We start from the raw sequence: 15591 nt of genomic DNA on the forward strand, positions 1-15591 counted from the left end.
TAACAGCAAGTGTAAACATATTTCTTATACTAAGATGTTCAAGCACAGCATATGATATGTAAATACACACATTCAATGCAGTTATAATAGTTTCATATACTTGGTCAGGTTCTTAACAATAATCCATTCCTATAGGTTATACAAGTAATGTAAAGCAAAATTGCTTGACCATTTGCTGTAAATGCTATAAATCCCAACAGCCCCCCTCCTTCAAAGGCTCTGACTAGACAGGCTTCTCCCCCCCCCCCCCGCTGAAGAGCTTCGGTACACAAGAGACCTGCACGAGATGAGAAGTCCAGCATACCAAAACCTGTAATGTGCGCTGAACCCAACTAAGCCAGCTGGACTGGACTGAATTCGACCTGCGGGCAGTCAAGGGCCCCTGCCTCACTCGGCCTCTTTCAGCGTGGCTGCCAGCCTCTTCTTGTTCTGGGGAATTGCTGGGGGCTGTTAAACTGGAGGAACCAGTACTCTTCCACTCCAATTCCAGTACACCCAGTTAATTCCTGGAATTAGAGTGTTGGAAGAGACCACAGGGATCATCTCAACGTAGGTGACCTTCTGTCTGAAGAGCTCTGGCAAAGAAAGACTCACCACTTACCCCTAACTGAGAAAATGTATTTATTTGTATCACACTTTTATTATTTTTACAAAGAACTCAAGGCGACAAACATAACAACCTCCTTCCTCCTCTTTTCCTCACAACAACCCTGTGAGGGTGACTGGCCCAAAGTCACCCAGCTGACTTTCGTGGCTAAAGTGGGAATGTATGCAGTATACATATTTAAAAAAATACTTATCCCAATGTAGCCCTTGATATTTTATCCACGTTGTCAGAACAGCGTGGGGTCCCGAGTGGGCTCCTGGTCCCAAGCGGTTGCTAGAGCCAGAGGGAGGCCAGGTGGGGGTAGGTGGGTGGTAGGCGGGAGAAGAGGCACCATGGGGCTTGCCACAGGCCAAGCGATGCTGGAGCCCCTCCTGGCTTTGCGAGGGGGGACGGCCATGCCTGGTCAGACATTCTCTGGAAGCGGAGTTGGAAGAAGGAGGAGGCTAGCTAGGGCGGGGATGCTCCTGGGTCTTGGAGAAGACTCTTGTGGAGAGCCAAGAAAATACACAATGAGTAATTGAAGGAAAAAACCCGGAGTTTTTACTTGAGGCACAAATGGCCAGGCTCCACTTATCCTGTTTTGGAAACATTTATGCAAAGGCCCAGCTGGGAAGATTGGAAGGAGAGAGAAGAGGACAGCCCGCCACACGGCGGGTGGACTCCTGCGCTGGTGATGGGTGCGCTATTGGAAGACCCGATGAACCAGATTAGGGACTGATTTTGGTGGTGGTTTTGTTCTCCAAGCTGGCCGTTTGGCTTCTGAACTTTTTGTCATGAGGCTAGGTTACATCAGCAGCGGAACTTCAGTTAAAGCATCTTGTTTCAGTTCTTCTCTGCTTTTAAATGGTCCTGTGTGGTTACATGGTCGGTTGGCCCTGAGATTGACAGGTCACGTGGTGCAAAGATTGCATGGGGGAGAGGTGACCCTGTTTGGGGGTCACATGAGACGGCTGGGTGAGGTGGCTGGCTGTCAGTGATATGGGGGGTTGAGCAAGGGAACTGGCTTCGTTCATCTTGAACGCCAGTCAGTTCTCCAGATGTGAAGAGCTGCCCACACACAACCACAAGAGCGCAGAGACACCAGCAAATCACGTGAAGACAGCTTTAGTAGAAGGATCATATAAGCATTTATTTGGTTCCATGCTAAACAAAATCCCGGTTTTAAAAGCCCAGGGGATGGGAAGCCATGGTGCTCCTGTGCTGCACCAAGGCGTCTGAGATCAGCTTCATGCTGCTGAAGACTTCTTCCCAGCTGGCAGATTTGGCTTCCTGCAGAGATGCCCCCACTCGCTGGAAGGCCTATGCAGAGAGAGAGAGAGAAGCCCGGATCAGTCCAGCCACGCAGGGGAGAAACCCCCCCCCCCAATGGAAGACAGGTCATGCAGTGTTTTTGCAGGACCTCATCACCGTTCTCACCATGTTCCCTTCTGACAACAGGGTGCAAGCCATGCTATTATCCCCGTGGATAACAGAGTTGGAAGGGACCTAGTCCGACCCCCTTATGCCATCGCAGACACGTGGCTGTCCAAATTCCTCTTAAGAACCTCCAGTGTTGGAGAACGCACAACTTCTGGAGGGAAGTTATTCCACTAATGAATTGTTCTTGCTGTCAGGAAATTCCTCCTTAGTTCTAGGTTGCTCCTCTCCTTGATCATTTTCCATCTGTTGCTTCTTGTCCTGCCTTCAGGTGCTTTGGAGAATAGCTTGAACCCCCCCTCCCTTCTTCTTTTTGGCAGCCCCTCAAATATTGGAACACTGTCACCCCGACTCCTTCTTCTGAAGACCCTCTTCTCAGTGGTGCTGCATCAAGGGGGAGGAGGTCTGGGTATCAGCTGGCACAGCCCACCTTCAGGCCAGCCAGAGAAGTTGTGATCCGTGGGGAGGGGCTGCTCCTTCAAGCCTAGCACAAGGCAAGGGTCCCTGGTGTGGCTTCTGCACTGATCTGTCTGGGCTCTAAGAAGGCCCTCAACTGAGGTCAGAGCCAGACAGCTTACAGGAAGCTGTGGCTACTGCCAGGTGTTTTGCTGAAGCCTAACCCCCCCCCCCAATTTCCATTGGTAGGAGGGAAGCAGGGGCTGTCATGCTACACCTTGCCCCGTGCCCCATAGCTTGGGAGGAGACGGCCAGCAGGCTGCAAGGGGGAAGGGGCAGAAGGTAGGGGATCAAAGCAGGGCCCCCCCAGCTAGGAACCCACCAGGCAAGCAGCGCTGCCCAAGAGCAATCAGAGCCTGGGAGCTGCACCTGTCTGTGTTACCTGCTGGCACCACGTCTGGCACAAAAGCTTCTCGTGCTGAGCGGTGGGCTGGCCCAGGGAGAGGGCCCGGCTGGCCCTGGGAGGAGAAATGGATGAGGCTTGTTTCACAGGCACCTGCTTCCCATCCCATCCCGTCCCGTCCCACCTCCTTCCTCCTACCTGGATACAGCCACGGCCATGGCATAGGTGTCTATGGCAGCATCTGCCACGCGCCTCAGGTGGAACTGCTTGTCTGGGGAGAATCCGGGAAGGGCAAGTCAGGCCCCTGGGCAGCTCTCACCCAGCCCCTCCCTCCGGGCCACTTCCAGCTTCCTTTGCAGCAACCCCTGATGTTGCTGTGGGTCCTACATTCCACACACCCACACACACATTTCCACAGTGGAAACATCTTTTCTCTTTGGCTGGTCTGGGGCTGTGAATTCCACCTTCCACCCCCCACCCCCCGAGAGAATCGGGCTTGCTTCTGGGAGAGTCCAGCAGGGGGAGCTGCACCATCCCGAGCTCCCTTGGAGGCCTCGGGGGCCCAGGAGGGAGTGGGGACGATGGGCGCTCCCCTCAGGGCCTGTACCTGTCACTGCTGCACCGTACTTCAGGAGCAGACTCTCGATGGTCTCTCCAAACAGCTCCACGGCTCTGGTCACCTTGCGGGGGGGGGGGAGAGAGAAATGGGAGGGGGGGCTCAGCTGAATGTGGCCCCATGGTCCCCACGGCAAGGGCCCTCTCCTCCAGGTGTTCCCCACCCCCCTCATTTCTTGCTCAGTGTCGTGGTTTTAACGTCGGATGTTCTTGCTTGACACTCAGCACTGCTTCTTGCTCCAGCGGCTGAGCCTGAGGCACCAGCGTGGGGCGTCTGTGGGGAAGGGGCGTGGGCATCGCCTGCTCCCACCCCCCAGAGGAAGAGGAGGCGTGTAGGAAAGCCGTCTTGGCTGCTTTCCTGGGGAAACCCAGGAGCCAGCCCTGGAGGAGGAGGGCAGCCGCTCTTGGAAGCCCCCCAGGCCGTCTTCTAGCCCTGGGAGGGGGTCCAGTGGGGAAAGGGTTTGAGGAGAGCTCCGTCCAGAAGGGCCCTTGGACGAGGCCCCTGGCAACTCGAAAGGCCGCCCTGCTGCACGGGAGGCTCCCCTTCGGACAGGGGAGCTCGGGCGCCTGGAGCAGGGAAGGCTCCTGGGCTGGTATGCCCAGAGGAAGCTGCCCGCCCTGCTGGGTCTCCCCCGGCTCTCTCACCAGAGCAGCGCAGTCTTCCAGTTCTGGGTGGACGAGACCCTGCAGTGTCTGCCCAGTGGGGACCCCAACTTTGCTGCAGGAGAGAAAGCGGGGATCTGCTGAATAGGAATGTGGCACTGGGGGGGGGGGAATCAGAGCAGCAGGACCTTGGAAGCCCTGGGAGGGCCACGGAGGGGGGGGGTCTTGAGTGCAGCTATTGCGGAATCAGAGAGCCCCCTCAGCCCCAGATCCCCCCAGGGAGGGAACCTCACCGTTTCGCTCGTATCACCACCTCCTTGTAGATGGATCCCATGTGCTCCAGGGGGTTGGAGAGGTCCTTGCGCAGGCCGCTCAGGGTCTGCCCAGCATACTGAGGGCAGAGAGCAGGGTCTGTCCTGGGGCAGCCTCCCCAAGCGGCTGGAACTCCCCCTCCCACACACACACTTCAGGGCGCTGGGGCGGGACGGCTGAGCTCCAGGGAGAGGGATGCTGTAGCCCTGACAAGAGCGTGCTTCTGCCGGGCACCCAGGCAGGGGGGGGGCGCTCTGCCAGGGCTTTAAGGGGGAGGCCGCTGCTTGAGTGCCGGGGGGGGCAAGAGGGTGGCTGTGCAAGCTGGAGCAGCAAAGGACCGGAAAGGCTTTTTCATGCTCAGCCTTGGGGAGGGCAAAGAGCCAGGCTGACTCTGGAGGGGGCTCTCTCCATTACAGCCTCCCCCGAGAGCCCCCCCAAGACGTGGCTTCTCACAGGGGGGAGGGGATCCCAACGCTTCGGGCACTGCTTGTCCTGGACGGGCTGCCCCAGAGGACCCCACTGGCCCCAGAGAGGGCCTGACTTGCCTCCATGCCTGACAGAGCCACGAACAAGCGGAGAATGTCGTTGGTGCCCTCAAAAATGCGAAAGATCCTCAGGTCACGCATGACTTTCTCCACGCCGGCCTCCTGCCCGGGGAAACCAGCAGCCTGCAGGGGGTCTTGCTGGGCCCCGACCCGGCCTGGGAGGAGTCGGTCCATTTCCTGACCCAGGAGACCCCACCCGGCCCAGTGGGACTTACCTTCATGTACCCCATCCCACCCAGGATCTGGATGCCTTCGTCGGTCACAGTCCAGGCTGCCTCCTGGGGACACGAACAGCAAGGCTGACTGGCCCAGCCCCCACCCCCACCCCATGGCCAAGCAGGGTCAGCAGCTCTGGCTCCAAGAGGCCCTGGGGCTGCAGCCGGTCAGCAGGCCGGGCACGGAGATCTGCCCAGAGCCAGCTGGAGTCTCTCGGCCCAGAGGGTGCTCCACTTGAACTGCAGGGTGCCAATGGCCAGCCGCCTAGCCCCCCCCTGCCCTCCACCCACCGGGGACCAGGGCAAGTCTCCACAGCCGCTGCTCACCCTCCTGGAAAGCAGGGCTGCCCCCCCCAGACCCACTTACGGAGGCAAAGATCTTGCTGATGGCCGCCTCCAGCTTGTAGTCGGGCACCTTCATGTCCATGTTGGCACTCAGCACGTAGGCCATGGCCTGCAAGGGGCAGGGCACTGTTGGGCAGCCTCACACCTGGGCCCTGCCCCCCCGAGGCTCTGCCCACCCTGAAGTGGGGAGTCCTTGGCAGTCACCTGAAGCCCATCTTGCAGGCGATTTTATAATGGCCAAAAGTCCGGGGGGTGCCCAGGACCGAGGGGGGGGACCCGAGGGGGGGGCTGGCCAGCTGCACTCACTTCAGTCACATAGAGCAACATGGCCATGTGTGCGAGTTTCTCCTGAATGACCCCAAAGCGGCTGATGGGTTTTCCAAACTGCTGCCGGTCTGCCGCGTGGTTCACCTGCACAGAGCCGGAGTAAGGAACCTCGGGGGGGGGGCGCTTGGCCCAGGGGAGGGGGCCCCTACCGCAGGCGTGGCGGCCTCCTTGCCAGCATACCGCCTTGAGGAGGACTCCGCGCATGGTGCCGGCCAGTGCTGAAGCCATGCCGAAGCGGCCGTTGTTGAGGATGTGCATGGCCACCTGGAAGCCTTTGCCGAGCCCCCCCAGGAGGTTCTCCACGGGCACCTTCACCTCCTCAAAGTGCACCTCAGCCGTGTTGGAGCACTTGATGCCCATCTTCTGCTCCGGAGGGCCGCTGCAGGGCACACAGGCACAGAGGCACCAGGGCAGATCAGAGCCAGCTCGGCTGGGAGACCCTCCCTCCCTCCCTTGGATGGGTAGGGGGGCTTGCAGGGGCAGCAGCCTCCTCCCACACCTGAGGGGACGGTGATGAGCCTCAGAATGGATTGAGGGAGGGGAAGGAGGGCCCAGGGCTGACCGCTGGTGGCATTGCAGCACCTTCCCCAGCTCTCACAGGGCCCCCTCGACTCACCTGCTCACCCCCCCAAAGGCTCGCTCCACAATGAAGGCCGAGATCTTGTCCCTTTCCTCCCCCGTGGTGACATTTTTCATGCGAGTCTTGGCAAACACTGTGAAAATCTCGGCCGTGCCCCCATTGCTGGAAGGGAGGTGAGGCAGAGCAGGCTAGCGGCTGGCCACAAGCCATGGAGCCCAGCGACCAGCCTGGTAGCCACCCATGCGACAGAGCCCCGTGCCCAACTCAGCGCCCCCCTCCCTCCCTCCTCCTCACCTAATCCAGATCTTGCTCCCATTGAGAGTGTAGAAGCCCCCGCAGGGGCTGAGCTCAGCCACCGTCTGGATGGAGGCTGCATCTGAGCCGCTCGACGGTTCGGTCAGGCAGAAGGCCGCACACACCTCGCCTGGGACGAGAGAGAGGGGAGCCCGTTCTTCCTGGGAGATGGGGCAGCCTTGCCAAGGGCCATCTCTCCCTATACCCTCCAAGGACCCCTCCCCGCCCTCCTTCCACCTGGAGCTCTCTGGCCTTCAGAAATGGTACCAAGAGGCTAATTCTTGCTTCCATCCATGTTTTTTTGGGGGGGGGGCAAGAGTCCAGACCTAGCAGATATTCACACATACAAGCACATTGTGTGTTGAGATCTGGGCTCACTCCCGCCCCTCCCTGGATCAGCTCATGCCAGCTACAGCTGTCCCTCCACCTGGTTCCTTCGGTATGGGAGGCCCCTCACCCAGCCAATGTGTTTTTTGTGTGTGTGTGGGTGCTCAGCCTACCAGATGCCAGCCTGGGGAGGTATTTTTCCTTTTGGCTCTTGTTTCCAAAGAGAAGGATGCCCTTGAAGCCAATAGACTGGTGGGCACCAAGGGTGATGCCTACGCCGAGATCATGCATCCCAACCACTTCCACCATGCGAGCGTACTGCCACGGAGGAGGAGGAGGAGGAAAGACAGTGTCAGGGGGCTGCAGGCGGCTCAGCCACCCCCACCCCCCTCGTCCTTGACCGTGGGGCTCTCTGAGCTTGGCTGTCTCTGACCAGGGAACATCCTCGGTGGGCAGACGGAGAGGCCTTGGCGCTCTGTTTGCACCCAGCGGCCGCCCAGCCAGCGCTGGTGGGAATGCAGTTTTCTCCTGGCTTGTTCCTGGGTTAGGCCGTTCCTTGCTTGATTCTTTGTCTGGGCTGTTGAGCAGGGAGCAGCAGCAGGCAGGCAATCAAGCAGCAAGCAGCACCCAAGTCAAGACGCTACCGACACTGGCCTGACAAGCCTACAGGCAGCCCTTGGCTTACAACCATTCGGAGTTACAACAGCAATGAAAAAAGTGACTGTTATGAGCGTTTTTCACTCTTATGACTGTTGCAGCGTCCCCGTGGACGAATGATTAGAATTTGGGCTCTTGGCCTGTATTTATGATGATGGTCACAGTGTCCCAGGGGGTCGTGACCCCCTTTTGCGGCCTTCTGACCAGGAAAGTCAATGGGAAATCAGATTCATTTAACAACTGTGTGATTAGCTTAACAGCTACAATTATTTACTTATATAATAATAATAATAACGACAACAAGAAGTTGGAAGGGACCTTGGAGGTCATCTAGTCCAACCCCCTGCCCAGGCAGGAAACCCTATACCATTTCGGACAAATGGCTGTCCAGTCTCTTCTTAAAAACTTCCAGTGTTGGAGCATTCACCGCTTCTGGAGGCAGGTTGTTCCACTGGATAATTGTTCTAACTGTCAGGAAGTTTCTCCTTAGTTCCAGGTTGCTTCTCTCCTTGATGAGTTTCCACCCGTTGCTTCTCGTCCTGCCTTCTCCTGTGCTTTGGAGAATAGCTTTGTGGCAATAGATTTGTGGCAAGAAAGGTTGTAAAATGGGGCAAAATTCACATAACAACTATCTTGCTTGGCTACAGAAATTGTGGGCTGAATTGTGTTCGTAAGCCATGGGCCACCTGTTCTGTTGATAAACAGAGGGCCAAGCCCACCCACCCCCCTTCTAGTGCTAGTTCCGTGGTTGGGTTGTGAAACGTCTGCAAGGAAACAGCCAGGCCCAGAGAGCGCCCGGGACCCCCCCCCCAGGACAGCCCTGAGCTGCAAAGAATCTTCCCTCTTAGTCCCTCTGCCGCCGCCCCCGCCCCGCCCAGCAGCAATGAGGAGGGGGGCCCTGGCCAGCCTTTCCGCCCTCCTCCCTTGGATGCCGGCCCAGGGAGCAACGGGGGGGGAGGGAGAGCTTGCCTCTTCTGCATTGCAGACGGGTGGGGGTGCTCCCAACCCTCAGCGGTGGCTCCGGCCCCATGGCTGGGAGAGGACAGACCAGGAGGACTTCCTGCTTCCCTCCAGGAGTCTCCCAAGGGCCTCACCTGGGTGTTGGTCAGCCCGATGCCCCCCAGATCCTCGGGCACCTGCAGCCCAAAGCAGCCCATCGACTTGAGGCCTGCCACGGTGTCCTCTTCGATGCTGCCCAGCGCTTCATTCGCAGCCGCATCGTTGACTTCCTGCAGGTGTTTCAGACAGAAACGGAGCCAGCACAGCCCTCCAGGCGGGACTTTCTCTGGGGGGGGGGCTCGGGAGGAGGAAAACCTCCGCTGGCCTTACCTCAAAGAATCGGGCGCAGGGATCCACCATGGCTTGCAAGACCTGGGCCTGCTCCAGCGAGAGAGCTGAGGGCAACGGAGAGGCTGCCAGGACAGGAGGCTCACTGCCAGCCCCGAACACCCGGGGGCTGGTCAGCCGTCCTGCCTCGCAGCACCCTCGAATCCCTTCTCTCTGCCCGGACCCCCTTACCTGAGGGGAAAGGAAGGAGGTTTTTCGGCTCCAAGTGTCCGTTGAATAGGTTTTCCACAAACGATGTTGATTCCTGGCGGAAAATACTATTTAGCCTGGCCCTGCCTTCTCTGCCATTCACACACACACACACACACACACAGAGGTCAGAACCCCGAGTTGGTGGGGAGCACAGAGCAAGCCCCCTCCCCCTCTGGGAGATGCCACCCTGCAGCATTTGCCAGCCGCTCCAGTCTCTCTTCAGGCGGGGTCTCCATGGTGCCCCTGCACCAGGAGCCCCAGGGGTTTCCCCATCCCGGTCTAGATGGTCAAAGCCGCTTCTAGAGGAGAATGCAGCCATCTTGTTGGCCACTCTTCCTTACCTTCTTCATGTGTGTAGAATATCTTACTTTCTGGTCGGTCACAAAATAGGAAGGAGACAGCAGCCTGCGGAAGGAGATGCCATCCGATTGGAAGGCAGGAATGGGCCTCTGCCAACCCCTTGAACTGCCGAGAGCTTAGGATTTCGATCTGGAGCAGCGCCTGGAGTGTGGCTCCCCCGGAGATTCAGACTTCCCCAGCCCTCCTGGGGCTCTTCGCCCCGTCTTTGGCCAGGACGCCAGACGCCCCTTTCTTCCTCCATGGCTCCCCACAGGCTTTTTCACGGGCATCTTTGTGGAGATTCATTTAGACTCCCATCTTCTTTGGTTTTATTCACATGGAGCCCCAAATAAGGCAGGCACAGATGTTGTGTGAACCTGGGCTCCTGTGTGTTTTACAGTGTGTGTGTGTAGCCTTGGAACAAATTTCAGGGCAGAAATTATTGAGCTGTGGCTGCTTCTGTAAGCCTGACTCTGTCTTCCCTCCCGGGTAGATGGAAGGGGCTTCCACCAGCGACTCTCTTCCCACGATCTGGCTCATGTACCCCGTACCAAGCAAAGCTCACACGGGGGAGGGGCTGCGGGAGGAGAGCCCTGTCAGTCTAGGGGTCAGAGTCCCGTAGCCTCTTTCTGACCAACAGGTGTGCTAAATGCACCTGGTGACCAAATATTGGGCTGGTCCGTTGCGGCTGAGCCATAGTACCTGAGCCTGGACTTGGCCAATGACTTGCTGCACAGCTGCCTCCACCTGGCCAGGGTCGCCCTGCTCTCCATCAGCCGGATCATCCTCTCCGCTCTGCTTGGAGAAGCCCAGGCCAGTCGCTGCAGGGAGGGAGGAAGAGGTCCCAGGCCAGCGGGTCTCCCTGCAAAGCCGACTCCGGCCTCCCCTTCCCGGGTTATCTTCTGCAGCCCTGAAGGGGGCAGCCGAGGTGACCTGACCCCGTGCCCCGTGCTCTCTCCTGCTGTCAGCCCTTCAAGGCAGACCGGATCGGGAATGGGCCGCCGCAGGATAACGGAAAGACACCTTATTGGTAGGGTCTGCCCACGGTTCCCTTCTTCTTCTTCTTCTTCTTCTTCTGGGTGTGTTTCCCTAACAGCCCCAGGGCCCCTTCTCTGAGGTCATCAGCCTCTTCCCCGCAGCAACGTGGCCTGAACTTACGAGGAAAAGCAGCAACGGTTGGCTCCGAGGTGCCCTGCGGAACAGGCTGCCTTCCGCAGTGTGACATCACTGGGCTCCGCAGGATGAAGTTCTGTGATGTCATCCAGAACCGGGCCTGGAACTTCCCTGGCTGGAGGAGGCTTTTTAAAAAGAAGAAGGACCCCAAAGGAGAGAGGGGGTGAGGTGGCGAGAGGGGCGCCCAGGAGGAGGCCAGGCGGGGAAAAGGCATTGCGAATAAGGACGAGGCTCCCGTCGCCCCTACACCTCTCCAGGTCGCCCAGAGGCTCTTGCCTTCTTTAGAGGTGAAACCCTTCCACCCTGCAGCCACCCCTTTTCTCTGTGGGGCCAACGAGCTCCCCACACTGGCTCAGTCTCTCCCACTGGGCAGGAGAGCAGACAGGCAGGTGACCTGCAGGTTGAATTCTGGCTTTGGCAATTTAAGGTCCCTTCCAACTTATTACTACTACTACTACTACTACTACTACTACTACTACTACTACTACTACTACTACTACTACATCATCATCATCGTGTTCCCTCCAAATAATCCTCAACCTAGAATTTGCCTTTTTCACAAAAATGGTGTTCGGGATCAGCCATTTTAGGGTGTTCCCACCGCAGCCCCCGAGGTGGCAATTTATCCACTCTAAACCTTGCTGCTAATTGTACAAAAAAAACCATCGAGACAAGAACATTTGTTATCAAATCTCTGGATTTCAATTTACAATCCCCTTGAAAAAAAAATCTAGTCCATCTCAGTAACAACAACAACTTTATTGTCACTTTGAAAGTACACCAATCGGCATACATCAAAATGAAATTTCATTGCATACAGCTCTCAAAGGGTCACCACCTCCGATATACACTCCTTGTTCGTGGCCAGCTCAAGTTACAGATCTTCCATTTTAGTCTCTAGGGAGCGAACGAACGATGGCAAACAGGACAGATGGAAATGGAGCTCCATATGGATTAACCCTCAAATTAGCTTGTATTCCTGCACGACAACCTCGCCTCCTTTCCTTTTTCTGATCTTGTCTCTTCCACCTTTTCCTTAAAGAGGCTTCTCTCCCATCCTCTGGGCCTGCCGACAGCCTCCTCCAGTTCCTTCACTCCATAAGCCCCGGGACCTCTCCTCCTCTGCCTCCTTTGGAAACAGCCCTTATTTGCAATAGAATCCGTCGCTGGGCCAGCAGTCAGATCTTGCTGCCCGCAGAACAATTTCAAACAGCACCAACGACTTTCAACGGTCTCACCAACAGCTCCGAAACAGCTAGAAACTCGACATGCCAGCAAAGATTGTCAGTCGTATGTTGTATGTTACCTTAGTTCCACCACATTGCTCAAACACATTAAAACCTTCCTGATCATGTGGCTTATATCCCTTAATATCCCTCCCATAACTTTTCACCTTTGAGAGCTAATGCAGCCGCAGCCGATCCAGGCGCTGCCATCTTGACTAATAGGTTAACTATTTATGCTTATTTATCATTTCTCGTCTATAGAAGGAAGTGGATAAAACAGCCGGGCACCTGGTGAAAAAATGCAGGAGTTTGCCTTCTCTCAGCGTGGTGGTCTTCTTTGGGAGCAGAGCCCCCCTGTCTCCATTCTCCCCCAGCCCAGCCCAGCCCAGCCCTTCCTCCCCTCCACCTGGCTCGGCCTCCCCCCAGCTGCAGGGAAGACTTGCAGGAGGGCCTGCTAGGCCCGGCCTGATCGCTGGAAGAGAGACCCCAGTTAAGTAACCTTAAGTAAATGGTCAGCCTGAACTCCGTTTTGTTTCCCATGCACCCTGCTGGGCTGAGGTCCAGGCAACTGGAGTCTCCTCCCTGGGAGCCTTTAGCAGTCTTTCTCGCTCTCTCCCTGCACAGCACCCATCATCCACCGACTGCCTTTTCCTGGCCTGCCTGCAAGTTAACCCAGCCTTTCCCATGCTTCTCCTGCCACCCCTCCCCCAAATCGGGGCAAAGGCCAGAACAGAGCAGGCTGATGGGTGATGGGAACATGGAGAAGGGGCAGACATAACGGAGAGCCAGGAATGTTGATCGGCTCCTTTAAGGTAGAAAGGTCTGGAACAAAACCAAAGTGAGATGCACGGATGGACTGGCGGACGGCTGCACCTACCTGTCCAGCCCTCGGTCAGCCCTCATCTTCTGCCCCCCCACCTTGTGGAAAGTGACGGCCTTTGGGAGGAGGGAGGGCAACAAAGGCAGGGAAATTCACCCACTTGCCCTTCGGACACGGGAGGGATAGGCACAAAGCAGCAAAGGCCATGCCGGGATAGATCAAGGCCTGAGTGGGGGGCTGTAACCTGCTGTGAACCGAAACGGGCTGGGCTGTGCCCTGAGTGCCCACCAAAGTCTTGGGCCAAAGTGGCAGCTGCAGAGAGCGAGATGGGGCACACTCTCTGAAACATTCCTGCCAAGGAGGGCCTCGGTCTGCAATGCAGGCCAGTTTGCCCCCCCCCCCCCCCCCCCCCGGGGGGGGGGGGGGCCCCCAGACAGGTCAGCGAGGGTCTCCAGCCAGCCCCTCCCTCCAGCTGCAGGAAGGAGGGGGCGGCAGCAGCAGGGAAGGCCGGCCTCTGCCCAAAACCTCCAGTCCGGCCGTTGTGGGCTCCCTTCCTAGGCCGGGCCTGGCTGCTGGCCCTTTCCAGATCCCTTCTGCAGATGGCGTCAGGGACGCAGCCCTGGGTCCCCTCAGCCAGTGTGGCGGGAAGCCCAGCAAGGCTTTTAGCCCCCCCCAGGCCAGGCGGGGGCCTCTCCCTCCCTAGGGAAGATGGGGGGGAGGGCATTGCTGCCTGAGGGAAGCAGACTTTGGCCTTGGGGGCTTTATGGCCCTTCCTTGGCAGCAACTGGACCGGGGTCTCCTAGCAACAGCACAGCCGGGGTCACCCTGGGCGGCGGGAGGGGGGGAACACAGACCCAGGGTGGCCTTTATGGAGAGCCCTCCTCCGCCCCCAGGCTGAGGAAGGTTGTGGGGAGAGCTGTGCTTGCCTCCCTGCAGGACGATGCCAAACAGGAGCACGACTGGGCCATGCGGTGGCATTCACACAACACGTTTCACCCTACTGAAATAACCCTCTTCACTATCCTGCCCTAACTCTCCAAGCATGTAACATCCCCACGTGGCCTGCGCCACAAAAGAGTAACCAATATCCATCAGAATAGAGCTGGAAGGGACCTTGGAGGTCTTCTAGTCCAGCCCCCTGCTCAAGCAGGATTGAGCCTATACTATTTCAGACAGGTGGATGTCCAGTCTCTTCTTAAAAGCCTCCAGTGATGGAGCACCCACAACCTCTGAAGGCAACGTCCGTTCCATTGGTTAATTAATTAAGGGAAAGGGAAGCTGGGTTTCATCCTCAACCAGGTTTGGGCCTTTCTTGGATCTCGTCTTTCCCCAGCAGGCCTAGCCAGGGTCAGAGTGCCAGGCTCCTCAGGGGGTGCCGAACCCGAGTTCGGGGTTGAGGCTCCAGCAAGGAGGCAGGCAGGGCAAACATTAAGCCAATGTAATTAAATCTAAAAATTTAATTAAAATCAGTTGAAATTACATACAGTTTGGACCACATACAAAACCCTCATTCCTGCTTCCAGGCATGTTGTCTGCAGGGTCCCACCACGGCTTCCCCTCACGACGGCTCCAGCCGGGTAGACTCGGCTGTTGGGGATTCAAGGGCGCACCAGGCAAATGAGGGTTTGCACCATCTTCTAAAACTTTCCTGCCTGAGTGGGATGGGGGTGGGGGAGTGGGGGTGGACTAGAAGACCTCCAAGGTCCCTGCTGTTATTCTGTTAAAATGCATCTTGCACTAGAGGGGAGTTCTGGGAAGCTCGGAACTTGCACCTATTTTGTGACCCTTTCAGCTGTGCTGATTAAGAGAGAGATTGTCTATAAGGATTTGGGATTTTTTCCCCTCACCTGGCTAACTTGGCTACTATGATTGCTTTTAATTCACCTGGACGTGACTCCACACCGCATTCCCCCCCCCCCCCGGAGGAGGCAGCAAGGGACGGCTTCTCCACTTGATCCGGGGCGGCCTAGCTGACAAAGAGCCAGTCGGCCAGGGCGGTGGGCAGGTGGGTTGCAGCCTGCAGACGCAGCCACCAGGAGGCCTCCATGGGGGTGTAGCGGCTGCAGGGGTGACGTGCGGCGAGGGCTTCGGTCAGGGCGTCCAGGACCGGGGAGACGTCCCGCAGGCCGCTGTGCGCAAAGCCCTTCATCCTAGAGAGCTTCTCCTGGAAGTCGGTCTCTCCGTAATCTGCCCGGACGGCCTCGCTGGCCCCACGCCACATGCGCTCGCCCTCTCCCGCGATGCCCTCGGGGGTCAGGATCCCTGTGGCCGCGATGAAGTTGCTCGGCTCGATGGCCACCACCGAGACGCCCCAGCGATACATCTCCTGCCGTAGGCAGTCGCTGAAGGCCTCCACCCCGAACTTGGAGACGCAGTAGGAGGAGCGCATCGGCCTGGCCATCCGGCCCAGCATGCTGCTCATGTTGACGATCCGCCCTGGAGGGGAGCAGAGACCAGAATTGCTCTGGGGAGGGGGTGACGTCAGTGGGAGAGAGCAGCACGGAGTGAGGGGAGCCGAGAACCAGTCAGGTCACCCAGCTCAGGGTCTGGCCTTGGGAAGAACTCCCCAGAGGCTCCACCAGTTGTTCTCTGGAGGGCCCCCTTCCCACTAGGAGGTAGCCATGCCACAGAGGTAGCTGCTTGGGCAAAGTCTCAGTCACTTTTTGGATCTCATTATCCCAAAATGGGAGACCTGAATGGAGTTGGCTTCCTGCCCTGGGGGGCCTGGCAGAACCTGCACGTCCCTGGCAGGCCTCTGCTTTCCCCTCCCTCTTCCTTCTTCCTCCGTGCCTGGGGATCTTTCCTCTGCCCACCCCCTAACCCCCCACCCCCATTCTTGCACAAGGCATTGC

The 15591-nt window shown here is 57.8% G+C and overlaps 2 protein-coding genes across 2 annotated transcripts in view; both read right to left on the reverse strand.

Annotated features, from left to right (window-relative positions):
- Nucleotides 1–1768: 1768 nt before the first annotated feature.
- LOC107291707 (very long-chain specific acyl-CoA dehydrogenase, mitochondrial-like) lies at nucleotides 1769–12129 on the reverse strand. The gene is made up of 18 exons (XM_029284999.1): nucleotides 12087–12129; nucleotides 10223–10341; nucleotides 8972–9160; nucleotides 8737–8871; nucleotides 7159–7303; nucleotides 6659–6788; nucleotides 6401–6526; nucleotides 5965–6163; nucleotides 5764–5868; nucleotides 5480–5566; nucleotides 5113–5175; nucleotides 4898–4999; nucleotides 4334–4431; nucleotides 4083–4155; nucleotides 3430–3502; nucleotides 3021–3093; nucleotides 2862–2937; nucleotides 1769–1906 (listed from the first exon to the last, which is right to left on the reverse strand). Exons 1-18 carry the CDS (start codon nucleotides 12127–12129, stop codon nucleotides 1769–1771), a joined length of 1974 nt encoding a protein of 657 aa, XP_029140832.1.
- A 2576-nt stretch (nucleotides 12130–14705) lies between these two features.
- The window catches only part of LOC107291700 (D-beta-hydroxybutyrate dehydrogenase, mitochondrial-like), a 7521-nt gene continuing 6635 nt past the window's right edge, over nucleotides 14706–15591 (reverse strand). Inside the window, exon 5 of the mRNA XM_015820728.1 lies at nucleotides 14706–15175. Within this exon, the coding sequence (XP_015676214.1) occupies nucleotides 14706–15175 (470 nt within the window). The remainder of the gene's footprint in view (nucleotides 15176–15591) is intronic.

This window comes from Protobothrops mucrosquamatus, unplaced genomic scaffold (assembly GCF_001527695.2).
Source record: "Protobothrops mucrosquamatus isolate PMUCROS unplaced genomic scaffold, P.Mucros_1.0 scaffold1167, whole genome shotgun sequence".
In the NCBI taxonomy this organism is placed as follows: Eukaryota; Metazoa; Chordata; class Lepidosauria; order Squamata; family Viperidae; genus Protobothrops; species Protobothrops mucrosquamatus.

Coding starts and splice junctions, on each gene's coding strand:
- LOC107291707 (XM_029284999.1), bottom strand. CDS start 12,129: ATGGCAGCGCCTGGATCGGCTGCGGCTGCATTAGCTCTCAAAG. Junction 9,161..10,222: donor TTGGCCAAGTCCAGGCTCAG/GTACTATGGCTC, acceptor CTTTCCCCTCAG/GTAAGGGGGTCCGGGCAGAG. Junction 5,000..5,112: donor GTGGGATGGGGTACATGAAG/GTAAGTCCCACT, acceptor TTCCCCGGGCAG/GAGGCCGGCGTGGAGAAAGT.